Source organism: Geotrypetes seraphini, chromosome 4 (genome assembly GCF_902459505.1).
Source record: "Geotrypetes seraphini chromosome 4, aGeoSer1.1, whole genome shotgun sequence".
Taxonomy (NCBI): Eukaryota; Metazoa; Chordata; class Amphibia; order Gymnophiona; family Dermophiidae; genus Geotrypetes; species Geotrypetes seraphini.
This window is the reverse complement of record NC_047087.1, coordinates 6,643,121-6,663,701: the sequence shown is the minus strand read 5'-3', so window position 1 is coordinate 6,663,701 and position 20,581 is coordinate 6,643,121. Positions and strand designations below refer to the sequence as shown.

Sequence of the window (20,581 nt, the reverse complement as noted above, 5' to 3'; positions counted from 1 at the left end):
TCATTCTGCTTATATGGGAGAAGGGTGGACGTCATCGCTCTTCAAAGGATACTGGAAGCTCCAGTCAGGCCAGTCAGGTTGTCTCTGGTTGGGATAAAATGAATCAATACTGAATCCAGTGGCAAGCAGGAACTGAAGCAGCACGTCGGGTCACAAGGCCTTGGACATGAGACTTAAGCAGTAGCGTACCAAGGGGGGGGGGGGGGGCGATCCGCCCCGGGTACAAGCCCTGAGGGGGTGCTCCCGGCCTTGGCGTTCAGTCCCCCCCCCCGAAGGACCGCTCACTCCCCTGGCCTTCCCGCACCACCTACGAAGCAGCCCGCAGCAGGATCGCGATGCCAGCGATCCCTGCGCTGCTTCGGCGCTGCTTCCTCCGCCGCGGTCCCGCTCCTCCTCTGACGTCAGGCTGGAATAAAAGAACCAAAGTCGGCAAACTGAGGAGGGTAAGCTTGGTTCTGAGGTGATTCAGCCGTGCACTCGAGCGGTGGCGGCAAGTGCAGGCTGGAATAGATAATACAGACTTAGGTTATCTAGACATGCAAATAATTAGGTTGACCAGTCATGCAAATACTTATCAGTTTGACCAGTGGAAGGAGGCTTCTTTTGTTCCGCTCAGACGCTTCACAAAGGCATGTGCTAAGGCACAGGCACCTTTGCCCTGCGCCTTAGCCGGCGCGCCGTTCACTCCTCTGAAATTTAAACTGTTCCCAACAGGCCTGGGATGGGCAGAGCAGGCTCTCACGCCCAGCGGGGACGGGGCAGGAATGAGGCTTCGAGGCTGAGCTGGACCCCTACTGCTGGAGTCGCTAACGGGCGTTTTCCCTCTGCAGGTCAGGGCTGGCAAGTTTCCCCACTCTGCAGGTCAGTTCTTCGGCATCGCCGGCAAGGCCTCTCTCTCTTCCCCTGCGGGCCAGGATCCGAGGCTGAGCAACTGCTGGGCATGATGGACCTCAGGTCTGACTCAGCAGAGGCATTGCTTATGTTCTTATGTAACTGCTGACGTCGGGGTTGGTGTGAGCGTCTTTCCCTGCTCTGGCAAGTTCAAATCTGCTCCCGGCAGGCCTGGGATGGGCGGAGCAGGCTCTCATGCCCAGCGGGGACAGGGCAGGAACAAGGTTCCGAGGCTGAGCTGGACCCCTGCTGCTGGAGTCGCTAACAGGCTTCTTCCCTCTGCAGGTCAGGGCTGGCGAGTTTCCCTGCTCTGAAGGACAGTCTCTGAGTGAAGAATTCCTTACATTCATACGGAATCTATCCCCTTTCAATTTTAGAGAGTGCCCTCTCATTCTCCCTACCTTGGAGAGGGTGAACAACCTGTCCTTATCTACTAAGTCTATTCTCTTCAGTACCTTGAATGTTTCGATCATGTCCCCTTTCAATCTCCTCTGTTCAAGGGAGAAAAGGCCCAGTTTCTCTAATCTTTCACTGTACGGCAACTCCTCCAACCCCTTAACCATCTTAGTCACTCTTCTCTGGACCCTTTTGAGTAGTACCGTGTGAAGGCGCACCATGGCCCGGTACAGCGGCATGATAACCTTCTCTGATCTGTTCGTGATCCCCTTCTTTATCATTCCTAGCATTCTGTTCACCCTTTTTGCCGCCACACATTGAGTGGACGGCTTCATCAACTTGTCGATCATAACTCCCAAGTCTCTTTCCTGGGAGGTCTCTCCAAGTACTACCCTGGACATCCTGTATTCGTGCATGAGATTTTTGTTACCAACATGCATCACTTTACACTTATCCACGTTGAACCTCATCTGCATGTCGATGCCCATTCCTCGAGCCTGATTATGTCATGTTGCAGATCTTCGCAATCCCCCTGTGTCTTCACTACTCTGAATAACTTTGTATTGTGAAAAGGAAGTGAGGTCACTGAGGTTTGTGGCTTGGTAACAGAAAGCGGCTTACTGGACATCAGATTGTCTCTTTTTACAAACAGGACAGAATTATGGATGGGCAAGAGGGGGCTGCCCAGGGCACAAAGCCCTTTGGGGATGGAAATGTAGCTGAAATATAAGTTTGAGCCTATATTGGAGAAAAGCCAGGAAGAGTGCAGCACTCCTCCTTCAGCCGAGTTTTGGGAGGGGAGGGGGCAGTTGGAAAACACCATTAAAGTCCTGGGAAGTGGCGTACCGAGAGAGGGAGCCAATCTGTCCCAGTTCAAGAGCTAAGGGGGTATACAGCCGGTGCATCGGAACCTCCCTTCTTACTCTGTCTATGCTGCTTTCCTGAACCAGCAGCAGCAAACTTGAAATCCAGCCATCTCGGGGCCTTTGTGGCACCTCCCCATGGTTGCCAGTCCACCCCCTCCGATGTCACTTCCTTGTTCTGGAGCAGAGCTGACAGCCTCAGGAAAGTGCACAAAGGTCCTATGATGACTACTTTTAAGTTTGCAGCTGCGTTGGAAGATGAGGGGGCAGGATACTGCATGGATGTGGGGTGGAGGGAGGGAGGGAGGGAGGGAGCAGATGCTGATGGCAATGGGGTGGATATAAAAGGTCTGAAATGTTTTGGACAATTTATTGACGAAGAGGAGGTTAAAGCCTTCGCAGACCTTAGGGATCAATATCAATTGGAAGAGAAAGATCTCTATCCTTATCTACAGGTGAAAAATTATATCTTGACATATAAGGGGACGCGTAAAGAAGTTTTAAAGAAATCTGAATTTGAAAAGGGTTTAGAGAGCCCAGTTGTAAAAGGATGTATTTCTTGGTTATATAGAATTATACATGATGATAAGGAAGTGAAAACCTCGTATATGAAAGAATGGGAAAAAGATCTGGGGAAGGAATGAATGGTCAATGGATGAGTGGGGACAATTGTAACATCTTTTCCATATAGCTAGAGCAGCCACATTGGTAGAAAATGCTATGAAACTGTTAGTACGATGGTATTAATCAGTAAATATACCAAGGAGGACAATGCTGTCTGTTGGAAAGGATGTGGTGAAAGGGGCACATTCTATCATATGTGATGGAACTGCCAGAAGTCCTGGGAGCAGGTATTTTATGATGTGAGTAAGTTAATTCAGACTCAACTCAAAGCAAATGCTGAAAGGGCACTGTTGGGAGTAGGAGTGGAGGGGTTAACATCCTCTCGATCTGCCATTTATAGCTGCTCAATTGACATTGGCTCAGCAATGGCGTACCCCAAATATACCCACAATCAGAGATATGAGAGACCGTTTAGGAATAGTTTGTGAAAAGTATAGACTATCGGCCCTCTTAAAAAATCAATGGGCGAAATTTAGATATTTGGGAGAGGTATATTAAAATGGAAAAAGAGGGTTTTTTGAAAGATTTGAATTGTACACTATTCTATCCTTATGAATTGGGAACCCAGGTCTTCTGAAAAGGGGGGGAGGGGGATAAGGATTGGGGCTGTTTTAATTGCTGGGATGACAAGATGTGCTAATTTATTAGTCTACTATTTTGAATGTATTCTGTTTTGTACTGAAAATATGGTACTAATATTCTAATTTCTGTTAAAATTATTTAAAAAAAGAATTTAAAAAGGAAATGGGGTGGATAGAGACAGTGGCATAGTGAGGGTAAGTGGCGCCCCTCCCCCGCCCTCTCTGCCGTGCACGCATCCCACTTCTCTTTCCTCGTGCCTTTTTAATTTTCCAGGCGAGAGCAACAGCGCAAACCTGCTGCCCACGTCGTGTTGGCTATGCCTCTGGTGTCACTTCCTAGACCTGGAGCCTGGATGTGACCAGAGAGGTGCGACACCAACACGGGTAGCAAGTTTGTAATGCTGCTCGCACAGGAAAGATTAAAGAGATACAAGAATGAAGGGGGGGGCGGAGAGGAGATTGGGTGCCTGTGCCCTTTACAAAGACCCCCCTGCACCCCCTTATTACGCCAGGGGATAGAGAGGAGACAGATACTGGATGTTAGTGGGGAGGGGAGAGAGAGGGGGAGCAGACGCTGCAGTGTAATAGGTACCACTCTTGACAACCTAAAAGTAACATCATTCAGCTACGCAGACGACATAACTATTCTCCTCCCCTTCGAAACCCAAGACCACACCTCAACAGGACACCTGGAAACAATACTGAACGAAGTAGAAAAAATGGATGACAAACCACAAATTAAAACTAAACTCGGACAAAACCAAATTCTTAATGCTCGAAACAGACAAAAACCCATCCATAACAGACTTAGAAATTAAAGCAACCAAATACCCAATCCAGACCTCACTCAAAATCCTGGGAGTGCTGATAGACAGATGCTGCACTATGCAGACTCAAATCATCAAAACTACCCAAAAAGCATTCTTCACAATGCACAATTTAAGAAAAATAAGGAAATTCTTTGACAAAGAACACTACAGGATCATTGTACAATCCCTGGTACTAGGTCTAGTGGACTACTGCAATATCCTATATCTACCATGCCCCACAAACATGATCAAAAAACTACAGACCGTTCAGAACACAGCTCTCAGACTAATCTACTCCCTCGGAAAATTTGACCACATCACCAATGCCTACCTAGACTCACATTGGCTACCGATTCGAGCCAGAATTCAATTCAAACTGTACTGTCTAATCTTCAAAGTTTTCAACGGTACTGCACCTGCCTATCTAAACGATCGCCTAAACCGTAACCTTCCACCCAGAATAAGAAGAACACTGACACCATTCTCATATCCACCACTCAATGGCACTCATCGTAAAAAGCTTTATGATAACCTCATAGCAACGCATGCAGCAAAACTCGAACCCTCCATCACTAGATTGTTAACCTCAACATCTGACTTCAAAGCATTCCGTAAAGAAATCAAAACGCTGCTCTTCAAAAAGTATTTACAATCTACCTAATCTCCCTCTCCTCTTCCACCAACCAGGTCTGCTCACTCCCTGGCACCATACCATCAATCGACAAAAAATACATATAAAAAATAATAAATAAATAAAAAAATACCTGGAACCTAATTCACCCTACCGAAACCGATTACCTACCAAAGTATGGAAACAGAATATTTGATATGTATAGTAATGTAACCTGATTTATCTTCCATTGTTATTATGTCTACACCCTCACTCTGTCATTAAGTCTATACCCTCAATCTGTATTCTCCAATGTCATGTACCCTCCTGGAAATGTCCAGCTCTCTTCTTATGTAATCCGCTTTGAACCGCAAGGCACAAGCGGAATAAAAATCACTAATGTAATGTAATGTAATAAAATCTGTTTTACTCATGATCTAGGGCAGGTAGATACTTGAGGACCTGGATACTGGACTTGATGGACCTTCGCTCTGTCCTACTAGAGCAGTGATTCCCAACCCTGTCCTGGAGGAACACCAGGCCAATCGGGTTTTCAGGCTAGCCCTAATGAATATGCATGAGAGATTTGCATATGATGGAAGTGATAAGCATGCAAATTTGCTTCATGCATATTCATTAGGGCTAGCCTGAAAACCCAATTGGCCTGGTGTTCCTCCTGGACAGGGTTGGGCACTACTGTACTAGAGTCTCAAAGTCCCTTCTTGAGGGCCGCAATCCAGTCGGGTTTTCAGGATTTCCCCCATGAATCTGCATGAGATCTATGTGCATGCACTGCTTTCAATGCATATTCATTGGGGAAATCCTGAAAACCCGACTGGATTGCGGCCCTCAAGGAGGGACTTTGGGGACCCCTGATCTACACTATATCAGGAGTAGGCAATTCCGGTCCTCGAGAGCCGGAGTCCGGCCAGGTTTTCAGGATCTCCACCATGAATATGCATGAGATGGATTTGCATGCACTGCCTCCTTGAGATGCAAATCGATCTCATGCATATTCATTGTGGATATCGGACCGGAATTGCCTACCCCTGCCCTAGGGCTCCAGACAACGTGGTTCCTCCTTTCGAGCCATTTGAAGGCAGTTGAGGTGCAGCCGCCGAGAAGCGCCTTTTCCTAGAGCCCTGGCAGCTCTTCGGTTCAGGGGCAGGCCGCAGCTAGGCCTCGCGCTTCCGGGGACAACAGGGCACCGCCCCTAGACTTACGTCACGCAGAGCAGCAGCGCTCTGCCCAATGGAAGACAGGCGGAGGGGCGGGGAGATGCGAGAGGAGCACAGGGAGAGGGGAGAAGGCGAGGAGGCGGAGCTGCGTAAGGGCGCGAGGGGCGTGGCTAGAGGGAATGAAAAATGACGAGGGTTGTAAGGTGCAGGAAGAGCGGATTGGGGTAGTGACGAAAGAGTTGGGGGTGTGGCTGGAGGGAAGGGGAGGGGCGAGGCCGCTAGGCTACGGGTAGGATTTGAGAGGCGGAGCTGGGAGGCGAAGAGGGAGAGGGTAGGGCTAGCATTAGAGGCGGAGCTGCGTAAGGGCGCGAGGGGCGGGGCTAGAGGGAACGAGTAATGACGAGACTGCAAGGTGAAGGAAGAGCGGATTGGGGCAGTGACGAAAGAGTTGGGGGTGTGGCTGGAGGGAAGGGGAGGGGCGAGGCCGCTAGGCTACGGGTAGGATTTGAGAGGCGGAGCTGGGAGGCGAAGAGGGAGAGGGTAGGGCTAGCATTAGAGGCGGAGCCAGAGAGGGGCGGGGCGAACCTAGTTAAGGCTGGGTCAGGCTTCTTCCGCGCTCTGGCCTGCAGGTGGCGCTTCAGTCGCTTTCTCCCGGGAGTTGCCGCCGGGAAAGGTCGGCACCGGGGCTGGGCCGCTTCCCGCAGTCGTGCTGTTGGGCGGCTGCTCGGAGCGCCATGCCGCGGTGAGTGCAAAAAGGGGGAGGGGGGCAGGACCTGCAATCGGTCATCCTTGCTATTTCTCACCGGGATGGGGGGGTGATCTGTGCAGGGCCTCACCCTGTTCCTTGGGGGGCAGCAGGTACTCCTTGCTCTTCTCACCCTGAGAGGGATGGGGGGGTGATCTGTGCAGGGCCTCACCTTGTTCCTTGGGGGCAGCAGGTACTCCTTGCACTTCTCACCCTGAGAGGGAGGGGGTGATCATCTGTGCAGGCTCTCACCCTGGGTGCAGCAGGTGATCCTTTCCATTTCTCATGGGGTGATCTGTCCTGACCGAGGGGGAAGGGGGGGCAGGAGCTGCAGCTGCAGCAGGCGATCCTTGCTATTTCTCACCCTGGAGGGGGCAGGGAGGGAATGAAGGAGTGGGGGTGTGATCTGTGCAGGGCCTTACCCTGTTCCTTGGGGGCAGCAGGTACTCCTTGCACTTCTCACCCTGAGAGGGAGGGGGGGGGTGATCATCTGTGCAGGCTCTCACCCTGGGTGCAGCAGGTGATCCTTTCCATTTCTCATGGGGTGATCTGTCCTGACCGAGGGGGAAGGGGGGGCAGGAGCTGCAGCTGCAGCAGGCGATCCTTGCTATTTCTCACCCTGGAGGGGGCAGGGAGGGAATGAAGGAGTGGGGGTGTGATCTGTGCAGGGCCTCACCTTGTTCCTTGGGGGGCAGCAGGTACTCCTTGTACTTCTCACCCTGAGAGGGAGGGGGGGAGTTATCATCTGTGCAGGCTCTCACCCTGGGTGCAGCAGGTGATCCTTTCCATTTCTCATGGGGTGATCTGTCCTGACCGAGGGGGAAGGGGGGGGGGCAGGAGCTGCAGCTGCAGCAGGCGATCCTTGCTATTTCTCACCCTGGAGGGGGCAGGGAGGGAATGAAGGAGTGGGGGTGTGATCTGTGCAGGGCCTCACCTTGTTCCTTGGGGGCAGCAGGTACTCCTTGCACTTCTCACCCTGAGAGGGAGGGGGTGATCATCTGTGCAGGCTCTCACCCTGGGTGCAGCAGGTGATCCTTTCCATTTCTCATGGGGTGATCTGTCCTGACCGAGGGGAAAGGGGGGGGGCAGGAGCTGCAGCTGCAGCAGGCGATCCTTGCTATTTCTCACCCTGGAGGGGGCAGGGAGGGAATGAAGGAGTGGGGGTGTGATCTGTGCAGGGCCTCACCTTGTTCCTTGGGGGCAGCAGGTACTCCTTGTACTTCTCACCCTGAGAGGGAGGGGGGGGGGTGATCATCTGTGCAGGCTCTCACCCTGGGTGCAGCAGGTGATCCTTTCCATTTCTCATGGGGTGATCTGTCCTGACCGAGGGGGAAGGGGGGGGGGGCAGGAGCTGCAGCTGCAGCAGGCGATCCTTGCTATTTCTCACCCTGGAGGGGGCAGGGAGGGAATGAAGGAGTGGGGGTGTGATCTGTGCAGGGCCTCACCTTGTTCCTTGGGGGCAGCAGGTACTCCTTGCACTTCTCACCCTGAGAGGGAGGGGGTGATCATCTGTGCAGGCTCTCACCCTGGGTGCAGCAGGTGATCCTTTCCATTTCTCATGGGGTGATCTGTCCTGACCGAGGGGAAAGGGGGGGGGCAGGAGCTGCAGCTGCAGCAGGCGATCCTTGCTATTTCTCACCCTGGAGGGGGCAGGGAGGGAATGAAGGAGTGGGGGTGTGATCTGTGCAGGGCCTCACCTTGTTCCTTGGGGGCAGCAGGTACTCCTTGCACTTCTCACCCTGAGAGGGAGGGGGTGATCATCTGTGCAGGCTCTCACCCTGGGTGCAGCAGGTGATCCTTTCCATTTCTCATGGGGTGATCTGTCCTGACCGAGGGGAAAGGGGGGGGGGCAGGAGCTGCAGCTGCAGCAGGCGATCCTTGCTATTTCTCACCCTGGAGGGGGCAGGGAGGGAATGAAGGAGTGGGGGGGGTGATCTGTGCAGGGCCTCACCTTGTTCCTTGGGGGGCAGCAGGTACTCCTTGTACTTCTCACCCTGAGAGGGAGGGGGGGGGTGATCATCTGTGCAGGCTCTCACCCTGGGTGCAGCAGGTGATCCTTTCCATTTCTCATGGGGTGATCTGTCCTGACCGAGGGGGAAGGGGGGGGCAGGAGCTGCAGCTGCAGCAGGCGATCCTTGCTATTTCTCACCCTGGAGGGGGCAGGGAGGGAATGAAGGAGTGGGGGTGTGATCTGTGCAGGGCCTCATCTTGTTCCTTGGGGGCAGCAGGTACTCCTTGCACTTCTCACCCTGAGAGGGAGGGGGTGATCATCTGTGCAGGCTCTCACCCTGGGTGCAGCAGGTGATCCTTTCCATTTCTCATGGGGTGATCTGTCCTGACCGAGGGGGGGGGGGCAGGAGCTGCAGCTGCAGCAGGCGATCCTTGCTATTTCTCACCCTGGAGGGGGCAGGGAGGGAATGAAGGAGTGGGGGGGTGATCTGTGCAGGGCCTCACCTTGTTCCTTGGGGGCAGCAGGTACTCCTTGCACTTCTCACCCTGAGAGGGAGGGGGTGATCATCTGTGCAGGCTCTCACCCTGGGTGCAGCAGGTGATCCTTTCCATTTCTCATGGGGTGATCTGTCCTGACCGAGGGGAAAGGGGGGGGGGGCAGGAGCTGCAGCTGCAGCAGGCGATCCTTGCTATTTCTCACCCTGGAGGGGGCAGGGAGGGAATGAAGGAGTGGGGGGGTGATCTGTGCAGGGCCTCACCTTGTTCCTTGGGGGCAGCAGGTACTCCTTGCACTTCTCACCCTGAGAGGGAGGGGGTGATCATCTGTGCAGGCTCTCACCCTGGGTGCAGCAGGTGATCCTTTCCATTTCTCATGGGGTGATCTGTCCTGACCGAGGGGGAAGGGGAGGGGGGCAGGAGCTGCAGCTGCAGCAGGCGATCTTTGCTATTTCTCACCCTGGGGGGGTGATCTGTGCAGGGCCTCACCCTATTCCTTGGGGGACAGCAGGTAATAATAATAATAATAATAACAATTTTTTTATATACCACAGGACTGTGAAGCTCTATGCGGTTTACAACGATTAGAGATGTTACAGATTGAGTGGAATCAATAAAGTATAGACTTGGTGATTGACAGTTCTAGAGATCATTTGTTGAGGACTAAGATTGTATAGGTCAGTTACTTAAGTACTTCAGGAACAGATGTGTTTTTAGGCGTTTCCTGAATTCCCTATAAGTAGTAGACACAAGCAGTTGCTCCAGGTCTTTACCCCATAATGCTGCTTGATGTGAGAAAAGATGTTGGTGATGACTTTTAAATTTACAACCTCTAACCGATGGAGAAACAAAGTTTGGATGTGAGGTTCTCCTGAATCTGTTGATTGTGAAGGAGAAAAGGTCTGTTATATATTTGGGGGCTAAGCCGTAAAGTACCTTGAAGCAAAAACAACCAAATTTGAATTTCACACGTGCCTCCATTGGCAGCCAGTGTAGAAGTCAATAGGAAGGTGTCACATGATCAAACTTCTTCAGTCCACAAAGTAGCCTAACCGCTACATTTTGTACCAGTTGCAATCGCCGCTTGTTCTTCTGGGAGAGTTCCAAGTAGGCGATGTTACAATAATCGAGTTGACTTGGTACAAGAGATTGTACCAGAATTCGAAATGATGAGACATCGAAGTAGGCTCTGATGGACCAAAGCTTCTAGAGGGTGAGAAAGATTTTTCTAATCAAGGAGTCTACCTGGTCTTTCATGATCAGGCTCTGGTCCTTGGGGGGCAGCAGGTACTCCTTGCTCTTCTCACCCTGAGAGGGAGGGGGGGTGATCATCTGTGCAGGCTCTAACCCTGGGTGCAGCAGGCGAGCCTTGTTATTTCTCATGGGGGAGGGGGTGATCTGTGCAGACCAAGGGTGAGGCAAGAGCTGCAGCAGGCGATCCTTGCTATTTCTCACCCTGGGGGGGGGGAATCTGTGCAGGGGGGCAGCAGGTAATCTTTGCTGTTCTCACCCAGACTCTTATGCTGCCTAGGAGGGTGGAGGCAGCTGAAACTGGGGCAGATTTTCCTTCATCTGGTACTGCAGCATTTTTCTCTCTCCTTGATTCTTCTTGGGGCTTTGAGAGCCTTGTGAAGAGGGGCAGGTTGAATCTCCTGGGGGTTTCCCCCTCTTAGTGGGTTACTTGTACACACACCATGGTAGTTGTGACCTTCACCCCCAAACCTGGGTATGTGGGCTAGGATCTCCCTGCCACTACTTGCATCAGCTCTTTACAGGATGTGCTCTGCACAAGGGCCCTAGATTATTCTCTTATGGGAAAGATGTGCCCCCCCCCACTCCCCAGTTCTCCTTTCCTGTTCAGAGCAAACTTTCTTGGCTCTCTTTGCTCAACATCTTTCACTTTTCTGTTTCCCCAGGGTCAGCTGATATGGAATATGATGAGAAACTGGTTCGATTTCGACAGGCCCACCTCAACCCCTTCAACAAGCAAGGGGTCAGGAGCAAAGGTGACCAGGATGCCAACGAGGCTGTCGCAGACCTGCCCCACAGGGGTTTGTACTGATCCTTAAAGTTTTCCTTGTGAAGGCGAGCAGACTGCTGTCGTGGCTCACTGCTAACTAGAGAGACAGGAGACTATGAGCTCTCTTACTCTGGGTTCAGTGGTCTTTAAATGTGGCCGTAACAGGTCTGATACTACTGCTGCTTATCCCTTCTATAGCACTGCTAAACTTACACAGCACTGTACAATAAAACATTTAAAGGACAGTCCCTGCTCAGTAGAGCTTACAATCTAACCAAACAGACAAACGGGACAAGTAGAGGGTTAGGGAGTTTGTCTTAGGCATGGGTAATATACAAGCGAGTGGGTTAAAAGCAGTCTTGGAAAAACAGGATGAGCTTACATAGATAAAGAACTTGTAATCCTATGTCTTCAAAATTAAGTTCCAGTCGTAATGTGAAATTTAACAAAGAACAATGATAATTGGATCACATACAGTATAAAAAAATGTAAAATCCTTATTGATTGAGATACTGTTACTAACATAGAAACATGATGGCAGATAAAAGGCCAAATAGCCGACTACGACTACTTAGCATTTCTGTAGCTCTGCCAAACAGATGTACACAGCACTGTACAGTATATTAAAACATTCAAGAGACACTCCCTGCTCAGTACAAGTAGAGGGTTAGGGAGTTTCTCAGGCGTGGATGTTTTACAAGCCAGTATAGGAGTTAAAACCAACTCTCACAGATGCAAAGCAGGAGCAAGATAGTTTGACCCCCCCCCAAAAAAAAAAAAAGTACAAAAAATGTTTATGTACAATCTTATATCCCACCAAATCCTCATTAATTAGAGTTCTAGGCAGATTACATACAATTTTGTATAGAGTTAAATATATTGCAGAGAATTATACATACAATCTGAGGTAACATATCATAAATAGCAGCTGACCATTAACATTGTCTCTTTGGACCCATAGTAGGGATTTCTTAAAAAGCCACATTTTTAGATTTTTGCAAAACAGCATGTAGACTAGGGCTGCCCAAGTCCGGTCCTTGAGATCTACTGGCAGGCCAGGTTTTCAGGATATCCACAATGAATATGCATGAGAAAGATTTGCCTGCGCTGCCTTCTTGGAATGCAAATCTCTCTCATACATATTCATTGTGGATATCCTGAAAACCTGGCCTGCCAGTAGATCTCGAGGACCGAACTTGGGCAGCCCTGGTGTAGACTGTAGTTGTGTGAATTACAAAGGGAAGTGATTTCACACTTTTGCTATTTGATAGCTGAATGATTTGCTGTGAAATGTTTTGTATTTTATCTCTTTCGGAGTTGGGAATGATAGTGTCGGGTTATTAAGAGTTCCGTTGGTTCACAGACCTCATAGTTCAGTAAATCTGGGGAAGCTATTAGAGATATCAGTGTAATTCTTTAAGCAGTGGTGTGACATGGTCAAATCTTGATTTGTTGTATTTGAGTTTTGCTTCAGTGTTTCATATCAGTTGGGGGGTTTTCATTACTTTCACGGAGATACCTGAGAGTAGAGCATTGCAGTAGTCTAGTAGGCCAATATCATTGACTGCACTAGTATCCTGTAGTGCTGTTGGAAGAAGTACGAGTAGGATTTTGAGACTAAGAGCAAGATTCTCAAAAGTTTAACACTGTCGCTAAACTGTTTTCCGGCAGTTTAGCCTGTATGCAGTTTAGCGGTGGGTTATCTCCATCTTTAGCGAGGTTTCTAGCAATCTCTGATACTGAAATGCAAATGAGCTCTTCAACATTGAAATGGTGGATGCTTAAAAAATGCTGAGCCATTTTCAGAAAGTGGCATCGGGAAGAGTCCTAAGGCTCTGATTGGCCCGGACACCCCATAGGAGGAGCCTTGGGTGTCTGGGCCAATCAAAGCCTTAGGACCCTTCCTGATGCATCATGATTCTGACCCACCCCCCGCCTCTCTCCCGCCTTCCCGGACCTTACCTGGTGTCTAGCGGGCTTTCAGGGCAGGAGTGATCTTCCTACACTCCTGCCCCGTGCAGATCACTGAGACAAAATGGCTGTGGGGAGTTCCCGACGTAGTCTCGAGAGACTACAGGAACTCCCCGCAGCCATTTTGTCTCAGTGATCTGCACGGGGCAGGAGTGTAGGAAGATCGCTCCTGCCCTGAAAGCCCGCTAGACACCAGGTAAGGTCCGGGAAGGCGGGAGAGAGGCGGGGGGTGGGTCAGAATCAGCCAAAAAGTTATTTGTGAATTTTCAACATTCGCGGGCCGGCTCTGCCCCTAACCCCCATGAATATTGAGGGAGAGGTGCAATAACATTCCTGAGATTCCTATTTCAGCCAGCCAGTGTGGTTGACCATGTCAAATGCTGCTGAGACATCAAACTGTCGTAGTTACCTGGGCTTAATACTGATCTAACTCTCAATGTTGGATCAATCGTGCATGTTTCTGTACTGTGTTCATTTCTGAACCTATGTTGAGAGGGTACTAATAAATTCCATGTTGAAATATAATCTTTTAGTTGGGTGATGACTACAAACTCTATCAACTTTGTCATGAATGGTATTCTTCCTAGCAGCTGCAGCCTGGGATAGGTCTAGGTCTGTTTCATTAGGGATAGGTGGAAGTGGAAGCACCTCAAATTTCTCTGAGAAGCATCCTTTCAAACTAAAGAGCTACAGTCTCAGCGCCTGAGGTTGTGGGTTCAAACCCCGCACTGCTCCTTGTGACCCTGGGCAAGTCCCTTAGATAGATTGTGAGCCCACCGGGACAGCTTTGAGTGTGTGTGGTTGTATTTAAGTACAAAAAGGCGGTATACAAATCCCCATCTCTTTCCCCTAAAGCCTTCATCTTCCCTGACAGGCAAGTTTTCTGGATATCACTGAGGACTATGCATGAGAGAAATTTGCATTCATTGGAGGTAGCTGGCATGCAAACTCATTAGGAGTATCCTGAACCCCTGGCCTGTTGGCAGCCCTCAGAGTCTGGGAGTGAAACCTTAGTTTGATTGAGTTTTTATAGCCTGTTCTGTACCCTTTCAAGATCTGGATGGAGTACAATTCTCCACACATCATACATTCACAAGCCAAAATCAACAGAATAAATTAGAACCAAATTATACAACCCATAAAAATATATATCGGCGTTTCCCCTTAAAGCGGTGCTTCTCGAGTCACTCGTAGACTTCTCCATCCCTAGCTAACAGTTTTTAGCATATTCACAATGAATATTCATGAGAGATTTGCATGTGCTGTTTTTTATTTCATGCGGATAAGAAAAAGGAGCCTGCCTTTGCAGTCTGGGGGGGGGGGGGGCAGAGTCCGAGTACTAGCTTGAGAAACGCTGCTTTAAAGCCTGACACTCAGAAGGTGTCCAGTTAGTGGAGGAAGTGCTTTAATAGCCCCAGATCGGGGGAAAGTCCTTTTTGTTTAAGTTTCAAGTTTATCAGGTTTGATATAATGCCAAGGTGAAAGTCTATCAAAGCAGTTTACAAAACTAAAATTGAAACTGCAGGGAAAAGTGGTGCATAGGGTCAGAGTCAAAAGGCAGAGAGAGACGCTATCACGTGGCCACAATTGAGCCAAAAGGCAGCAAAGTATGGCAAGGGTCAACGGCCGCCGCAAACAAGTAAGCCTTAAGTTGAGCATTTTCAATAAGCTTCACTGCCCTAGTGTGCCCTCTGCTGGAGTGTTGGGGTTTTATAGCACATCCATCTGTCACTGAAATTCTCTCCCCTCCTTTCTCTTCATCTCCAGATGTGTCCCCGGATTCCTACCACTGCACGGAACGCGTGATGGATCTCGGACTGGCGGAGGATCATTTCTCCCGGCCTGAGGTATATATCTGGCTTGTAGGAAGGAGTGCTGTCTCTCTTCGTGTTCTGGGTGGCGTGTGGGATATGTGCTAGGGAGGTGGTAGAAAAGAGGCACTGAGGGTCGTGAACAGATTTTAATGAGCTTCTTCTGTACTGCCTGGTAGACCGGTATAGTTCCTTTACGGATGGGTATTATACCTCACTGCTACCAATAGGTGGAGACTGAGATCAAACTTGTATATCAGTATAGCTTCCCCTCTACTATTCCAGTCTTCCTCAGTCTCCGGTAGCAGGTGGTCAGGCTAATTTCAGCTCTCCTCTTAGCACTGTTGGAACTTTGTTTTTGGACTCCTGGTTCCCCTTTTCTGCCGGATAGAGCTTGGACGGGTCCTGTTTGGGGATCCGTCCAACCTCAGGGGTGTTAAACCCGGCGGGTCTCGTGCTGGGTCCTTCCCCCACCTTCCTCTACCTCCCCATATTTTTGTAGAGGTGCCTCAGCCGGAGTCTATTCTATAAAAAAACAAACTAAAACCCTGAGGTGTGCTGGTCTAAAGGGCTAAATTCCCTTTAAAATGGCCTGTATTTTCTCAACTAACTGGCACTTTTTCTTGCAGCTAGGGTGGTTTTCAGCACAATGAGCACTTTTAAAGAGAAAAAATGCTCATTGTGCTCCAGACGCAAGGTACTCGTGGCTGGCCTTTGCAAGCATTGTGCAGGCCGGAGCAGTGGGGTAGCCTCGTTGGCAGTGGATGCTGGGGGCCAAGGCACCCTGCGAGTCGGGTTCGGATTGTGGGGAAGCCCAAGCTTCCCCCGATGCCCGCGTAGAGGGTTCCCCAGCCGCCGACGGTCAGGGAGAAAAGGATTCCTTTGCTGTCAGAATGGCTGGGGATTCCCTTTTCACGTCGGTCGGTTCCTCAACCTCAGTGTCGGGAAAGTCCCAGGCTTTTCAGACGCGACAGGCCGCAGGAGCTCTGATTTTGGCAGTTTCAGGTCTAATTTCAGCTGAAACCTCCTCCTTCATTTCCATTACCTCAGGTGACCTCCCTGTTCTGGAAATACAGGGGCAAGGTATGGCAGGGTTCCCTGCTGGGGCAGGGAGTCCCTTGGGGCTTCCGGCAGTCTTTCCCCCTGAATTTTTGTTGGCACTTTTTAAATCTTATGTGCTGGTGGCAGGAGGTTCCATGTCCACTCCAGGGGTCTTGGGGGAGGGTTTTTCCCTTGATGTCTTTCCCGGCGCGGCCCCACAGAGTGGCGGTTTTGCCCCCCTCTACTCCTCTCATCCAAACACCCGAGGGTCTCTTGGAATGAGTATTTTTACCTAGAGGAGCAAGAAGTTATTGATGAGGACATGGACCCTTGGGGAAAATTCCAGGATCCTCTTGAGAGGGTCGGATTCCGCCAGTGAGGGGTTCGAGCACCCCCCAGCTGGCGAAGATGCGTCTGTGGTGCGCATTTTTCAGCGGGAAGAGCTTCATAAGTTAATTCTGCAGGTCTCTTCGGTTTTGCACTTTGAGGACACCGTACGGTGGACCCCTTGCTTAAGGGGATCCGCTCTGCCTCCCGCTCTTTTCCTATGCATCAGGATATTTGGGATATTATGCTCTCACAGTGGCAGGTGCTGGAAGCCCCTTTTCGTTTTGCACGCTCCATGGTCCACTTGCATCCAATTCCTGAAGGGGCTAGGGACACTTTGAAGTCACCCGTTGTGGACGCGGTGGTCTCGGCCATTTCTAAGCAGCATACCATGCCTGTTGAGGGCGGTGCAGCCAAGAAGGATCTGGATGAGCGTAAGTTGGAGTCCCTCCTTAAACAGAGTTTTGATTCGACGGCTCTGTCGGTCCAGGCGGTGATGTGTGGCGGGCTAGTGGCTCGGGCATGTTTTTGTTGGGCCCAGCATGTACTTGACAGTAAATCTGAGAATTGGAACTTGCTAAAGCAAGAAGTTGCCAAAATTGAATTGGGTATTTCTTATCTCTCGGATACCATGTATGACCTCTTGTGAGCTTCTGCCAAGTCTTTTGCCTTTGGAGTGGCAGCATGCTGTACCTTGTGGCTTCGCGCTTGGTCGGTGGATTTGGCATTGAAAGCTAAGTTGACGAAGTTCCCTTTTAAAGGATCTTTCTTGTTTGGTGAGGACCTGGACAGGTTGGTTCAGACTCTCACTGATTCCAAAGTGCCTCGTTTGTCTGAGGATAGGCTTAGGCCGCTGGCTCGAGGTAGCGCTGGGCATGGGCGTGATTTTTGCCACTTCCACTCTGGTAGAGGGGCTGCCTCTTTTCCATCTTCTGGGCTCTCTAGAGGCAAATTCTTCCAGCGCATGCAGTCCTTTCGTGGTAGCAAGTAGCACCCCCGCTGGATCCCCTGCCACCCATCCTGCCCAATGACTACTTGCCGGCGCCCATCTTGGTTCAAGTGGGCACATGGCTGAGAGAATTTTATCCAAAGTGGGTAGACATCACGTCCAATCAGTGGGTTCTGGAAGTGATCCGGGACAGCTATGCTCTGGAGTTTGCCTGGTCCTTGCCAGACTGTTTTCTGGCTTCTCCCTCGTAGGTGGCGTGGAAGCAGCAGGCCTTTCATCAGACCCTTCAAAGACTGGATCTCTGTGCGGTGGTTCCAGTTCCCCCGCAGGAGTGGGGCACAGGTTGGTACCCATTCTAGATTTGAAGGGAGTCAACGGGGTTCTTCACGTGCCTTCCTTCCGCATGGAAACTCTGCGGCCTGTGATTCTGGCGGTTCAGCCGGGGGAATTTCTGACCTCTAGATCTGACCGAGACCTACTTGCACATTCCTATTCGGGCCTCCCATCATCGCTTCCTGCGCTTTGCGATCTTGGGGCAACATTATCGGTTCTGTGCTCTTACCTTTGGTCTGGCCACGGCTCCGTAGACGTTCACCAAGGTGATGGTGGTTGTTGTGGCAGTGTTGCGAAAAGAAGGCATCCTTGTTCATCCCTACCTGAATGACCAGTTGATTAGAACCAAGTTGTTCCAGGAGAGCACTCGGGTCACGGCTCGGGTAGTGGAGTTTCTGCAGTCACTGGGATGGGTCACTCAGCTCAGGGCACCTGATCCACGGAGGAGGCTTCTTGGTCGATCAGTGTCTTGGAGACCAGAGCCATCCATCTTGCATTGTTAGCCTTCCAGTCCTTTCTAATGGGAAAGTCAGTCAGGGTATCTGTCAGATAATGCCACGGCAGTGGCCTATGTCAATCATCAGGGGGGCACCATGGCACTTTGGTGGCACAGGAGGTGACTCTGCTCATGGTCTGGGTGGAGTCACACCTTCATGAAATGTCAGCATCCCACATAGCCGGAATGGAGAATGTTCAAGCATACTTCCTAAGTCGTCATGTGCTAGATCCTGGAGAATGGTGTCTAAGCCAGGTGGGGTATTTCAGTTTTAGTTCAGTCTTGGAGTCAGCTGCTCATAGACCTGATGGCCACAAGTGTCAATGCCAAAATACCCCACTTCTTCAGTTGCCGCAGAGATGGTCGGGCCTGGATGCTCTGGTTCAACCATGGCCAACGGAGGGGCTGTTGTATGTGTTCCTCCGTGGTCATTAGTGGGCAGAGTTTTTCTCCGCATAATTCGCCATCCGGGCCTCATGGTTCTGGTGGCTCCGGATTGGCCTCGACGACCATGGTACGTGGATCTGGTGAAGCATCTGGTGGCGGATCCTCTTCCTCTGCTTCTCTTGGATGACCTTCTAACTCAGGGTCCCATTCCAATGTTCGATCCAGGTCTCTTTTGTCTTACGGCTTGGCTCTTGAAAGGGGTCGTCTAGGTAAGAAGGGGTATTCAAATAAAGTGATCTCAACTCTCTTGGGGTCCCGGAGGCTTTCCATCTCTTGGGCTTATGTGAGGGTTTGGCGTCTATTTGAGGAGTGGTGTGATGTGCGTGGAATGGTCTCTTTTCGCGCTTCCCTGCCTAACATCTTAGAGTTTGCAGGATGGTCTGGATAGGGGACTGGCTTGGTCTTCTCTCTGGGTTCAGCTTGCGGCCTTGTCAGCCTTTTGAGGGTTAGTGAAAGGTTAGCGTTTGAATGCCATTCCTGTTGTGATTCGCTTCTTGCTGGTGGCCAAGTTGCTCAGGCCTCCCATGTGGCTCTCTGTTCCTTCTTGGGATCTGAATCTGGTTCTGTCAGTTCTAGTGTGCTCTCCTTTTGAACTGTTGGGCGACTGCTCTTTGAAGGACCTTACTCTTAAAGCGGTCTTCTTGGTGGCCATTACTTCAGGTAGACGTGTTTCTGAGCTGCAGGCTTTCTCTTGTTGGGCTCCCATCTTGGAGTTTTCTAGGGAGCGGATTATCTTGAGGCCTGTTCCTTCCTTTTTGCCAAAAGTAGGTTCTCCTTTTCATTCCAATCAATCTGTAGTCCTCCCAGTGTTGGGTAGTTGGGAGGCCTCTTCTAAGCAAAGACAGCTGCGCAAGTTGGATGTCAGTTGGGTCCTTCGCTCTTATGTGCAGAGGACCCAGGAGATCAGGAAATCAGATCATCTCTTTGTCCTTCTAGAAGGTCCTAATAAGGGGGATGGCGCTTCTAAGGCTATTATTGTGCACTGGATCAAGGAGACTATTGCTTCTGCTTATCTTCTAAAGAAGAAGCCTGTTCCAGAATTTCTCAAGGCTCATTCCACTAGGGGTCAGGCAGCTTCTTGGGCTGAGTCTTCTCTAGTGCCTCCAGTGGATATTTGCAAGGCAGTTTAGTCTTCTCTGCATTCCTTTGTCAAACACTACCGTGTGAATGTTCAAGCGCGTCAGGACATGGTATTCGGTGAACGTGTTCTGGTGTCGGCCCTTGATGGGTACTGCTTTGGTACGTCCCATCTGTAAAGGAACTATACCGGTCTACCAGGCGATACAGAAGGAGAAATTAGGTTCTTACCTGCTAATTTTCTTTCTGTTAGCCTGTAGACCGGTATAGTTCCCCACCCTATCTGTCTTTGTGCGGTGATTGCGGGTTTTTGCTTGCATGCAGATTTTGAATTTTTCTGCGGGTTCTGGTATTTTTCTAGGGACATTGAGAATTAAGAACAGCAGCGATGGCTCAGCCAGCTTAGCTGGTGAGCTGTAGAGAAGTTTTATTTTCCAGGATAAAGTTCTACACATGTTCCAACAGTTGTTTGCAGATGTTTGTTGTTTTTCCACTCCTGTTCGGAGTGTATTTTACTGTTTTCTGTTAAGAATTTTCCTAGGTTCTGCTTGGCTATTCGGCAGACTGGATTAGTAGAAGGGAAGCTGTACTAATATACAAGTTTGATCTCAGTCTCCACCTGCTGGTAGCAGTGAGGTATAATACCCATCCGTAAAGGAATTATACCGGTCTACAGGTTAACAGAAAGAAAATTAGCAGGTAAGAACCTAATTTCTCCTTCCCTCCATGCTTATTCTGTGCAATATCAATTTAGACTTGGGAGAACTGTCAAGATATCCGAGTACTGATCTTTACAACCCAGAACTACCACTTCCACTTATACCACAAAATATTGGTCTGGGGAAATTTCAATATAATTTCATTTATTTTTAAATAGATAGTAATATGTGTGCAGCCAGTTGGATCCAGGCACATTAAAACATATTCCATCTATTGAAATAACTTATGTTAAAATGTATCTAGTGGA

The 20,581-nt window shown here is 50.0% G+C and overlaps 1 protein-coding gene across 6 annotated transcripts in view; it reads left to right on the top strand.

The window, feature by feature from the left end:
• The first annotated feature begins 6,504 nt into the window (after nucleotides 1–6,504).
• DEF8 (differentially expressed in FDCP 8 homolog) overlaps nucleotides 6,505–20,581 on the top strand; it is a 39,028-nt gene continuing 24,951 nt past the window's right edge. For 2 of the 6 annotated variants that reach the window (XM_033942766.1, XM_033942765.1), the window contains exons 1-3: nucleotides 6,505–6,694; nucleotides 11,059–11,193; nucleotides 14,901–14,980. In XM_033942766.1, coding sequence (XP_033798657.1) covers nucleotides 11,070–11,193; nucleotides 14,901–14,980 — 204 coding nt within the window. In that variant the 5' untranslated portion in view covers nucleotides 6,505–6,694; nucleotides 11,059–11,069. The remainder of the gene's footprint in view (nucleotides 6,695–11,058; nucleotides 11,194–14,900; nucleotides 14,981–20,581) is intronic. The other 4 variants (XM_033942764.1, XM_033942762.1, XM_033942763.1 and 1 more) reach the window with 3 other exon arrangements.